At 36.6% G+C, this 12,011-nt stretch overlaps 1 protein-coding gene across 1 annotated transcript in view; it reads left to right on the forward strand.

The window, feature by feature from the left end:
* Positions 1-12,011, forward strand: part of LOC310896852 (protocadherin Fat 4-like) — a 46,803-nt gene that overhangs the window by 18,091 nt on the left and 16,701 nt on the right. The window contains exons 17-30 of the mRNA XM_083829700.1: positions 25-158; positions 820-1,764; positions 2,280-2,405; positions 2,530-2,784; positions 3,083-3,181; positions 3,288-3,460; positions 4,438-4,586; positions 5,400-5,707; positions 6,263-6,532; positions 7,275-7,412; positions 7,890-8,103; positions 9,104-9,262; positions 10,448-10,599; positions 11,710-11,878. Of these exons, the coding sequence (XP_083685826.1) occupies positions 25-158; positions 820-1,764; positions 2,280-2,405; positions 2,530-2,784; positions 3,083-3,181; positions 3,288-3,460; positions 4,438-4,586; positions 5,400-5,707; positions 6,263-6,532; positions 7,275-7,412; positions 7,890-8,103; positions 9,104-9,262; positions 10,448-10,599; positions 11,710-11,878 (3,291 nt within the window). The remainder of the gene's footprint in view (positions 1-24; positions 159-819; positions 1,765-2,279; positions 2,406-2,529; positions 2,785-3,082; positions 3,182-3,287; positions 3,461-4,437; positions 4,587-5,399; positions 5,708-6,262; positions 6,533-7,274; positions 7,413-7,889; positions 8,104-9,103; positions 9,263-10,447; positions 10,600-11,709; positions 11,879-12,011) is intronic.

Raw genomic sequence — 12,011 nt, forward strand, 5'->3', positions numbered from 1 at the left:
GAGATCATTTTCTTTTTGTTCCAGGTGGGGTAATTCCAAGAAGTTCATCAGTGCCAGTACACATCGCTGCAGTTGGAGATTCCAAACCCCAGTTTATTCCAAAAATGTATAATGCATCTGTGGAAGAAGAGATAGTCAGTCCTGTTGAAGTAACAAGAGTAAGAATGACTATTCTTTACTTTATCCTGGCCTTTCGGCCTTTTGGCCAAGGATAAGCAATATCAGATTTTTTTTTCTTATCCTTTCAGCCAGGATAAGCATTATTCACTCATTTGTTGGTGATATGTCATAAGGTTTTAAATTTAGCTATGGAATGGAGACTTCCCATTAGAGAACTTTCATAAAGGTATTTTTAAAGAGGACTCTAGAACTTGCTCCCGTTTTAATTAAAAAATGCTTAGACAAGCTGGCTACTATAGTGTACTGTGATAGCTCCTTCTTAGATGCAGTTGTGAAGACAGATGGGAGGTCTAACACCAAATCGGAAAGAACATGTGTTTTAGTCTTTTTATTTATTGGCTGCCTGAGTTACTTAATTTTTTACTGTATTATTATTTTATTTTTTTTTGTAAAGGAAGGCAGAACCAAAGGTTAAATTGTGGTCTGATAGTTTTATTATCTATTATATGTATTTACATTTCTGTCTTTGTAGTGTTCTAATAAGAAGCAGTCCTCTCCAGCTGTATTTTTGTGTACGTTGTGGCTTTATTCCTACTTTTAATGATTAAAATTATAAGACGAGTTTGGGCATAGTTAAAACTATGGCAGTAGCTTATTGGTTTAAATTAATTTATGGATAATATTCTATACCTTACGCAGGTAGAATATGAATCTCTAAATCCTCATATACCAGTTACACTGAAAGTACTGACAGAATCAGCTACATTTGATGTCGATGTCAATGGTGTCATCTGGACAAAAACTAAACTGGACTACGAATCCCAGAATAATTACACACTAAATGTTTCCTTGTCAGATGGAAGTACTACTGACTATGCTACCGTGTTCATCAAAGTTACAGATATCAATGATAACCCTCCTGTGTTTGGTGTAATCAACACTACCATTAATATTCTGGAGAACATGCCTGCTGGAACTTCCGTCACCACAGTGTTGGCTACTGATGTAGACAGTGGTTTTAATGGATTAGTGACTTATGCTCTGAGAGGTACAGAGGAAAAAATGGATATTGACTCTTCAGGATTAATTTTGCTGAAAAAGGAATTGGACAGAGAAATACAAGACTTCTATAATTTAACAGTGATTGCCAGTGACCAAGGCCAACCCATGCTTTCTACAGCTCTCAATTTAAGAGTCATCATTGATGATGTGAATGATAACCATCCAGTCTTCTCATCAAGTAGATATGAAGTGAGCGTCCCTGAAGACAAAGCACGTGGAAGTGAACTACTGACAGTATCTGCTACAGATTTGGATGCTGGGGCCAATGCTCTTGTGACATACAGAATTGTTAACCAGCAGCCTCCCACCTCCTCACCAATGTTTCTTGTCAATTCGACCACAGGCCAGCTCTTCCTGAGCCAGCAGCTGGATTATGAAACCACAAAGCAATTTGATGTAGAAGTGGAGGCATCAGATGGAGGGCAGCCAAGTCTCAGCACCAAGACACTTGTTGTTGTCCACATACTAGATGTCAATGATAACCCACCAAAATTTGATCAGGCAGCTTATGATATATTTGTGCTTGAAAACATGCAAAAGGGCAGTCCTGTCTACTCATTTAGTGTTACTGATGAGGATGAGGTAGGTACCAGTTGTATAACTCGTATGGTTTGTTTTTCTTTAATAGTAAATGACACGATATCACTCCGCTTTATAAAAAGTTGTTTCTTTCTCTCCTTGCTTTATAAAGAAATTGCATATACAACCATGGTACTGGTGAACTGGTTTGGAGGAAAAGATTTCTGGTTTGCTGTAATTTAAAGAAGCATAAACGTTTCTCCCAGTTCAGACCCCACTAAACTGTGCTGCTGCTCCTCACATTGTGGGGATTGGCCTTAGAGAGCTTTAGGGAGGGAATGGGTAGGTCCCAATAGAGAAGCCCACAGAGGCTTCCTACTATCCCAGTTTCTATTTGCCTAAATCCATTATTCACATAGGTCAGGTTGGAAAGTTTCATTTATTAAACCTTGCAAAGCACTTCCACTTCTTTAAGTCCTATAGAAATGTCAGGTACTAATATATTGATAAAATATGCATTTTTTAAAAACTTACATATTCATCATTTTAATCTTACATAAACTATGTTTTCTTTTTAGGCTGGCTTTTCTCAGGGATACTTTATTCATAACAGTACTTTGTTTACTGTGGATTTCCCCGGAATACTTTCATTAAGGAATGACACAGAACTGGACAGGGAGACTACATCTGGATTCACTTTGCAAGTAAATTTGAGGACTGACTTTGCAGTTTTAGCTCATTTCTACTTCATTTTCTTCTCCTCTTTTTGTATCTTCATCAGCTGGTTAAAATGGCAATGTAGTCAACTAATTTTGTTTCCTTTGGCAGGTGTGGGCAGTTGATGAAGTGAATGGACTTAGTTCAAGTGCTTTGTTCCACATCACGGTTCTGGATGTCAATGATAATAACCCTGAGTTTCAGATGCAGCCATACCGTTTTGAAGTTCTGGAGGGAGATCACAGATTGGCTGCTCCTGCTGTAGTTGGACATGTAACTGCTACTGATTTGGATGAGGGAGAGAATGCACAAATTACTTATTACTTATCAGCTGAGGATGGGGATAATCCATATAGCATCCAACAGGTAAGGGTTTGGATATTCTGAAAATGGTATTTAGATACTGCTTTTCAGCAGGTTACTTGGCACAGTTATTCTCATTGGACAAAAAGAATAGGAAGTAGCTATTCTAGTAGACATGAAAGCAAAACCAACAAACGAACTAATTTGGGAATATAAGTCCAGGTCCAAAAGCTAAGACATACTGGTCAGACATTGCTTTCCTCCAAAGGAGAACAGAGAGTGTAAATTCTTCATCTCTTTAGAGAACTTGGTTTACAAGAGTTATTAAAATGATCGGTGTTAAACTGTATTACCTCTCTAGAATGGAACTATTTTGGCTAGTGGCTATGTAGACCGAGAAACCAAAGAGAAGTATGAGCTGCTGTTGGTGGCATCTGACAACGGAATTCCTCAAAGGCAGGTAATACAGAGGATCACATTATTCTTCACTGCAACTTGCTTTTATTTGAAAAATTTAATCATCTGTGCATTTTCTGAGTCATGATTTTCTCCTGTCACCATGCCAGAATTTCACATACGTCAGCATTCAAGTATTAGATGTGAATGATAACACTCCTCAGTTCACAAAGGCGCAATACTCGGCCAGTGTACGTGTAGCAACAGCAAAAGAAGGAGTGTCTGTACTATCAGTGTCTGCTACTGACCTTGACATTGGGAACAATTCTATCATTTCATACAGGTGAGGTTAATAAGTATCTATTGTTAAAGAAACAGAAGAGTCTTCTAATTTGTCACACAGTATTTTTACTGGTGACAAGATAAGACCTGTTTGTAGATATTTTACAAGTGCTGTGATGAACTTGTAACCAGTAATGATTTTGAACTTAAGAAAGAGGACAGCAATTACTCCATGTTTTAGAGTTCATCAAATTATGATTACACCATAAAAAAAAAAAAAGTGAATGCAATCAAATGGTAACAACAAGAACTGAAAGCCAAGGTTTGTTTTAATTTCTGAAATTTTGTATAGACTTGTTGGAATTTCTGAGTAGAAAATAGATAAATCTCCAGGAAGGACTATCTTTTCATATGTCTTCTGTTTTCTGGGAGGAGGAGATCAAGAAACAGTAACTTCCATAATGGGCTATGCATAAAATATTAATTGAGGAAGATTCTTGGATCATTGAAAATGTACATTGACATGAAAAGTATGGATTGAAAAGGACAGATGAATCAGTCAGAAAACTGTGGGTGTTTAAAAATAGTGCCTTGAAGGATAGTGTTTTTAACTGTGAGATGACATTCTACCTTAAACATATTACTTGTTCTTTTGAGTTATTCAGTTATCTATGCGAGCGGGCAGAAAGTAGGAATTAGCAGGTCTGCAACCTTCATATGAAATCACCTCTATTTCTTATATTGCTGAATATGCAGTGAGTGTGCAGTAGCTGCCTTCTATTCATGGGAAGATCAAAGGCTTGAGATCTAATGGGAACTGAAGGCATGGATGCTGTCTTTTTTGCTGTCAGTATGGAAGATATGCTAGGAAATAAAAAAGGCTGATATATTTAGTCTAATGTTACTAAAACATTTTGCTTAGCCATTCTTTACAAATAGGCAAATACTAATTTGTTTTTTGTTACAGAAGTGACAGGAAGTAGAGGATTCTTTCTGTGTCATTAATATGAATGTTATACTGATTTCTCTTTAATATAGCCTGATGAACCATTCTGATGATTTCCATATAAATAACCATACTGGAGAAATCATCCTCAGCAGTAGCTTGACCCATATTACAGCTGACACGGTTGTTACACTAATAGTTATTGCTGCTGATCATGGAGTTCCTCAGCTTACATCAAACGGTAAACTATTTCTTTTCACTTTTTTTTCCTTCCCACAGAAATGTAACGTTTACAAATGTTGAAATTTGAAATGAATCCCATCACTGTCCAGTCAAAACGAGTTAGAGCTAGAATTCATGTTACACTAGCTGTGCTCAATGTACTTTGTGGTAGTAGCCATTCTAGAAGGATATATTAAAATAATTCAGATGAGGTGTGTTTCTTTTTCCTTTTTCCTGTATTTCCTTAGATTTAGAAATGTTTAAACAAATAGTGAATTGCCTTCCAAATGCATTTTAGTTCTTTTAAAAAATATTCAGTAACATGGATGTAATTGTCTTTTTCATGTATTTTTTAAGGGATAATTTTGATTTCTCATGAACAGGAGCAACAACTGATGTTGATAAAGTAGGATGAAAGGCCCCGATAGAATTTGAAACCATGAGGTTTTACGGATATCTCTTCTCTTTTGTTACAAAGTAATTTAGCATAAGAGAAAAAAAAAAAAAAAGAAATCCTGTTAACTTCAAATTGGTGATCCTTGCTGTCCTACTTTATTGAAGCAACACTGCTGTAATCAGTGAAGTGGGGTTGCGGTGGAACCCCACTTAGGTATAAATGGTTAGGTATAGAAGTCATGCGTTTTGTATTACTCATTATTTCTACTGTGTTTTTTTTTCTTCTCCTTCTTGTTCCTCTTTCCCACGTGCCAGTTTCTGTCAATTTCTATTACTTCCTCAAAAATCTAGGGAAATAGGGCATGGGTCATGATTATTTCACCAGCAACTTTGCTATTTTAATATTTTTAATATTTTAATATTTTTCTCTCATTAGTTTCTGTCACTCTCTACTTGCTGGTAAATGACACTGGCTTCGGGCTGACTTTTGAAAGCTCCACCTATGAGTTCAGCATTCCAGAAGAGGAACCAGTTAGGACTGCTGTTGGCTCTGTGAAAGCTCTGACTGGAAGCATAGCCATACAAGTAGCATACTCTCTGAAATCACATACTGACAAGTTCTCTGTTAATGACCAAGGAGACATTGTGACTCTTGCCAGGCTAGATCGAGAAGATGATGACCTATATAACATCCTTGTAGAAGCTGTTGATTCTGTGGTGCCACCCAATACAGCTGTTGCTTTGGTACAGTATATTGCATTTTAAATTGTTATTTTTTTAAAAAAGGCTTATAACATTAAAAGAAAAAAAATCCAGGTAAGTGTAATTGATTATGTAAGCATGAGTATTTTGAGAGCATTGTTGAACTTAATTTCCATTTTTCCTGAGGAGATATTACAATTTTGAAATATTGTCAACTTTACAAATTGCATCACTTCCTGAGAGTTCCTTTATGAACAAACCATAACTAGAGAAACTTATTAACACTGGAACTGACTCTGTGCATAGTTCTGCCCCAAAGCACTAGACTATTAATCCTGCTAATTTTTTTCCAATGAAAGGATAGTTTATCTTGCTTGTAACAACTGAGAATTAAAAATAAATACATAAATTGTTGAGATGCTGTAGGTGTGAAAATGTTCAAATGCTGAAAAATGCTGGTTATGTATCCCTTTGTGCTGGTGGTGGTGTTTTTCCCCTGTGGACTTTTGTAGACTAAAAGGAATTTAAGTTCTCCTTTGAATACTGTTTCTACAGCTCAAGAATGTCTCTTTTTTTTTTTTTTTTTTTAAAATACAGGTAACAGTGAGAATAAATGACATCAATGACAATCCTCCAGTTTTCTCAACACTGATTCAAACAAAACTATCTTTTCCTGAGAATGCAAATAGTCTAGATTTGGGCACATTTTATGCTACTGATATGGATATAGGAGATAATGCACTGATAAGCTATTCTTTACAAGATGATTTTGCTGGAGTGTTCCATATTGACAGTTCCACGGGCAAGCTGATGACAACAAAATCCTTAGACAGAGAAATGATGGACACTTATGAACTGAAAATAATTGTAAGTTGACAAGTTTGAAAAAAATCTCAATATAAAACAGAGAAAAAATACTGAATCATCACAAGAAAATCTCAATCTTAGTGAATTCCACTAGAATTCATTAATGTTATGTTTTGTACCCAGAAGCTTTTCTGCTGTGTGAATTGGTATTAGTGAATAAACGACCCATGAACATCAGATCTTAAGGATCATAGTCATATGATATCTTACTGTGAAGTCTGCAAAGTATTCCTCAGCCCATTTTAGATTGTAAGGCTGCCACCACTGTATTTCTTTTACTGCTTTGCCTGTCCATAATGTTGTTCATTTCCATTTTTTCTACCTTTTAAAACATATGTAATTATATTTAAAAAATCTGAGTTATGTTTATATTTCCATGTTAAAAATGTAAATGTTTAATCCAAGTACATTTATTTTGTAAGCATCTAGTTGTTATAGCTGATTCCATTGATTTTACTGCTATTAATCAGTTAAATTAAGGTTTGTGCGTACAAATAATTGGTCCAGCACTGGCCATAATGTATGAATGTATTTTAAGGAGATCTCTACTGCTGACTAAGTTATTTAGCAGGGCAAGGAGCTCTTGGAAAGCAAGCACAGGGTTAAAGCAATGTAATTGGACAATAAGTAGTCCAGAAGAAAGTCTTCTGAGACAAAGATTCTTTTCAAAACTTTGGAACAAAGGTGAAACAAGTTTGTATCAATGTAGTGCTGTGTTTAGTGACAGCTTGGTTCTTCACAGGCCACTGACTCTGGCAGACCACCACTATCTAGTAGCTTAGATCTAAGCATCACCGTAGAAGACGAGAATGACAACCCACCTGTGTTCCCCCAGAAGTCATACTCTGTGACTGTAAAAGAGAATGAGCCTCCACATGTGGTACGTGGCATTAAGAGTAAATAGGTTGTTCTTCTGCAATTGTTTTCTTTGCATAAACTTGGAAGTGACACTGATCTATGATGATTGCGCATTGGTGAATGTATTTTTTTTTGACTCTGTGGAGCCTGTAAAAACACACCATGTACTCATTGTATACAACAGCAGAGTGTCTGTCCCACTGAGTCTTTCTTAAGCTCTCTTTGTGCTGCTCTCCCTGTTCCCTGGTGCTGCACTGTATGGATCTAGTTTTCAGAGGACCTACAGGCAGTGTGTTATAAGCCTCCTCCATGTAATGTGTCCAGCATCCCCCTGTTCTTAAGGTTTTCTGTCTTCCCCTAGTATATGTGTGATTAATAGCCGTATAAGTAACTCAGACAGTAAACACTATACAGTTAAATACCAGTATTTTGTGGATGTTTTGCCATCCTCTTGGTTCTGTTCTGAATGTTTGTTTTGTTGTTATTTTGTTTAATTTAGATTTTGAATGCAACAGCCACAGATAAGGACATAGGGTACAATGCCATTATTCATTACACCATAATTGGAGAGACTTCATTTTATGTCGGAGAACTTTCTGGAGCTATTACAACTCTTCAGCCTTTGGACTATGAAAGCCATGCCCAGTATACATTTATTCTGAAAGCTTTCAATCCTGGAGAGCCACATCTTCAAGACACAGCAAACATTACAGGTAACTCTAGTTAACTGCAGAAAAAAAAAATTCTCTTAGGGACTATTTTGGTATTTGTAATTGTAAGGCATGAAGATAGCCCTCAGTAGTAATACATTCTGCTAAAGTTAGTTATTAGAAATGATTATGTGACCTTTTGATTATGGCCAGATGAAATTTTCCTCTAGAAATGTTTAGCTGCTTTGTCAGAAAGGAAGGGTTTCCACACTTACTGACATCACTTGCTTCAATATTCTCACAAATATTTCTATGTTGTTCGTAGAGTACCTGTTTGACTGTATGATTGGAAACGTTTCCAGAATCATCATTCACTTCTTTTTCTGCATGTTTACTGACAGTCTACTTCTTTATTGGTGGAAAAAAGGCTGATTTTTAGTGTTATAAAAATATCATTAAATGATGCTATTTTCTTGGTCATTTTGGGGTTTAAAAAAAAAAAAACTTTTTTTTTTTTTTTCAAACTATGTAAAATAGAAAATAACATAAAAGATTTCTGTGCCATTGTTATCCAAGTTTCTGGGCAACCCTAGTTTTGATTGGCAGAACCTGTTGTTCTGTCTTATCTATATTACTGTAGGACCTGCTTCACCAATTGTGGTCCATTACCCTATTGTCCCAGGTCACATACAAACATAAAACTAATCAATCCTGTCTCACAATGCTTGCAATTGAAACCAAAGATGAGAGATACCAGATGATTATGGACACAGAAGGGAGCACAAAGAAACAATAAGGTGGTGATATTCATGACATAGTAGTGACAGCATGCTAGCCAGAAGTGCAGTCATTGTGAGGAAACTATTGCTTGAGCAGTAAATAATGTAATCCACAAAGGTGGGAGTTTTGAAATAAAGAAAATAAGGTTGCCATCTGCTTTAAATTGAAAGAGTTCCCACTCAGTTCTCAGGGACTGTGCAGGTTTATATCAGCTGAAACAATAGCCTGTAACTGCTTAGGTGAAAATCATATTTACATTCAGAACTGGACCTTCTTTTCTTAGTTATCGTGGAAGACGTTAATGAAGAAGGACCTGTATTTGAAAAGCCCTCATATTTCCAGATCCTCCTAGACAATTCTACAGCTGGCACACTGATAGTAGATATCAATGCAAGAGATGAAAACAAAGGTTATGATGAAGGCATTTTCTACAATATTACAGGTATGTCTGAAAAAATCTCATGGGTATTTATTACTGTTGTAGTTGCATACTGCTAAGCTATTAACTACTTTTGCAAAATGAAGACCTTGAAAAAGTCAAGTACAACAAAACTGATTTTGAATGATCCCGTTCAAAACCGATGGACACACGTGTGGAAGTACAGTGTTTTAAATCATCTATGCAAGAAGCTGACTTTTTTGGGGAGAAATTATATTATAGTATTATACAAAAATTCTGATCAGAATAATGACATCCAGTGAGCGAGTACTATAGAAATAAAGTAGGAAATCCTCGTCCTACAGAAGAGATTGGGAATTCTGGATTTCACTTATAACACTGCCTTTAATATGAAACCTAATGAAACACAGGATACAGCAGGTACATTTGGGTGGAATTAACACAACGGTATATCTGAGCTCCAATAGTTACACCAGATAACTGCATCTGCATCTACCATACTTGTATGGTTTCTATAGCTGTCATGCATCAAGGATGCGTTGTAGTCTTCAACCAAACGCCTGGAAGACTCAATGCCTAATTGATGCTCAGCTCACATCATCACAACACTGATAAGGTATTCCAGGCCTTTGGGACTGGATACAAGATTCAAGGAGGATAGCAAGTACCAGCGATTGCTGAAGACTGGGTCTGAGATTTCTCATCTAATACCTAAGAGAAGGTTACTGAGAAGATGGAGCTAAGCTCTGCACTGAGGAGCATGACAGAAGAATTAAATGTAATAGTCATAAGGTGAAATGGAAGGTTCTGACTGCCATTAGGGGGAAAAAATCTCCACTGTGAATATAAGGGGGAAAAAAAGTCCTCTATGAGGATAACTGTGCACTGGAACAAGCTGTCCTGAGAGATACCCTGGAGATTTTCGGCACCAGACTGGACAAAACCCTGAGCAACCTACTCTGATTTCATTGATTATCCTCCTTTGAGCAAGAGGTCGGACTGGAGGCCTCAAGGGCCCATTACAGGCCCTTTACAGGCCCAAAGGATTCTGTGACACAGATACAGTATCAAGAGAGGCTTGATACTGCTTCAAATGCTTTGTCTTGCTTCAAATCACATACAGAGTAGCCTTTCAACCCAAGTTGCTCTAATTTTGGGCGTATAATTCAGTCACTGGTCTCTGCTGGCTCTGTTAAACATTTCCAACACTTGGTTTTCTCTCTTCAGATGGAAACTCAGAAGGCCTCTTTAGTCTTTCCAGTACCACAGGAGAGCTGACATTAACAAGAGACTTACACAGCCAGGCTGTTCTCCTGCATTACTCATTGACAATCACTGCAACAGATTCAGGCCTGCCACCGCTTTCAACTTCTGTAAAGGTACTACATTTTTTCTTTAGTGTCTACTTATACAGTTTATTCACTGTTTTATTCTAAACTGAGTGTAACAGCAACGGGCAATGGGCATTAGTGAGGCAAAACTGCAAAATGGGAATGGGAATGTCAGTCTCAGTTCTGTTTCAGGAACAGGATACAAGATGATAATATTTACAAAGTTATGCTGCGGTAGCAACTGCTCAGTACATCACTTGTCATTATTTTGATCATTCACCTTTAGAAAAGATCCAAGACAGAGAGAAACTGTGAACTATGAGGGAGGAATTTTATAGAAATGGAGACTTCTATGCAAAGTCAAAGAGTGGGACAGTCAGAGGGGACATAATAGAAGTATGTGATATAATAAACAGGAGACAGTTGTTCTTACTTCCCTGTAAGACAAGGAAAAAAAATATAAATTGAAGAGTAAGAAATTGAAATATGCAAATGAAAATATTTTTGACAGTGTTTATTACTGGCTGCGATGTTTTGCCACTAAATATCACAGAATAGCATAATTCAGAAAAAGAGAGTAGAAATGCATAGGGATAAAAACGTAGAAAATCACATTTTAAGGTTCTGTTGAATATAGAGTTATAAAAACATTGTCCTTCAGAACATCAGACAGCAGCTGGCTGGCAACATTTAGAAAAAATTTGTATTTTTAAGATGTAGTAGGCATTATTTATTTACTGCCTGACACAATTTTTCATCTATAAAATCATTTATAACCATTTAAAAATATTGTACTTACAAAATCCTGCTCTGGTCATACATACTCCAGTGGAATAATTTGTTACAAATATAGATCCTCCTTCTGAGAGCTGTTTAGCCAGACAAGTAATTTGTATTTGCTCTATGTGAGGAATTGGAAACAATCCCTCTGTATATTTAGGAAAAATACATCTGAACTTAAATTAGTGAGGTTGATGACTTTTTTTTTTTTAAACTAACCTTTGCTACCCTCGAGATGTTAAGGTGTCAAACTCAGCATGCAGCAATCCTAGGCTTTTTCTTACTGAAAAAGTTTAAAACTTCTACTATAGCATACCTCAAGAAAATTTTGCTTAACATGAAAGTGTAACCCTTGTGGTCACGTTCTTTTCTTTGCAGGTGTCAGTAACCATAGCTCCCATCAACATTTCATTCCCAGTGTTCTCTGAAGCAGTCTATCAGCCTACACCTCTGAGTGAGAAGATACTGCCAGATTCATTTGTTGTACAGATCAGCGTGTTGTATAATGTCCCTGTGATATACAGCATCGTGTCTGGAAATGAAAAGGGTAAGCTTTTTAAGTGAACTAACAAGGAACATGATATGTTAAAGAACTATTGTTGCAGACAACAACGTTTTGGATTGCTTCTTGTCTCCCTTTGCTTTTATTGCAGTTCTACAGCCATGAATACTGGGTATGT

This window comes from Anser anser (assembly GCF_964211835.1).
Source record: "Anser anser genome assembly, chromosome: 3".
Classification (NCBI taxonomy): Eukaryota; Metazoa; Chordata; class Aves; order Anseriformes; family Anatidae; genus Anser; species Anser anser.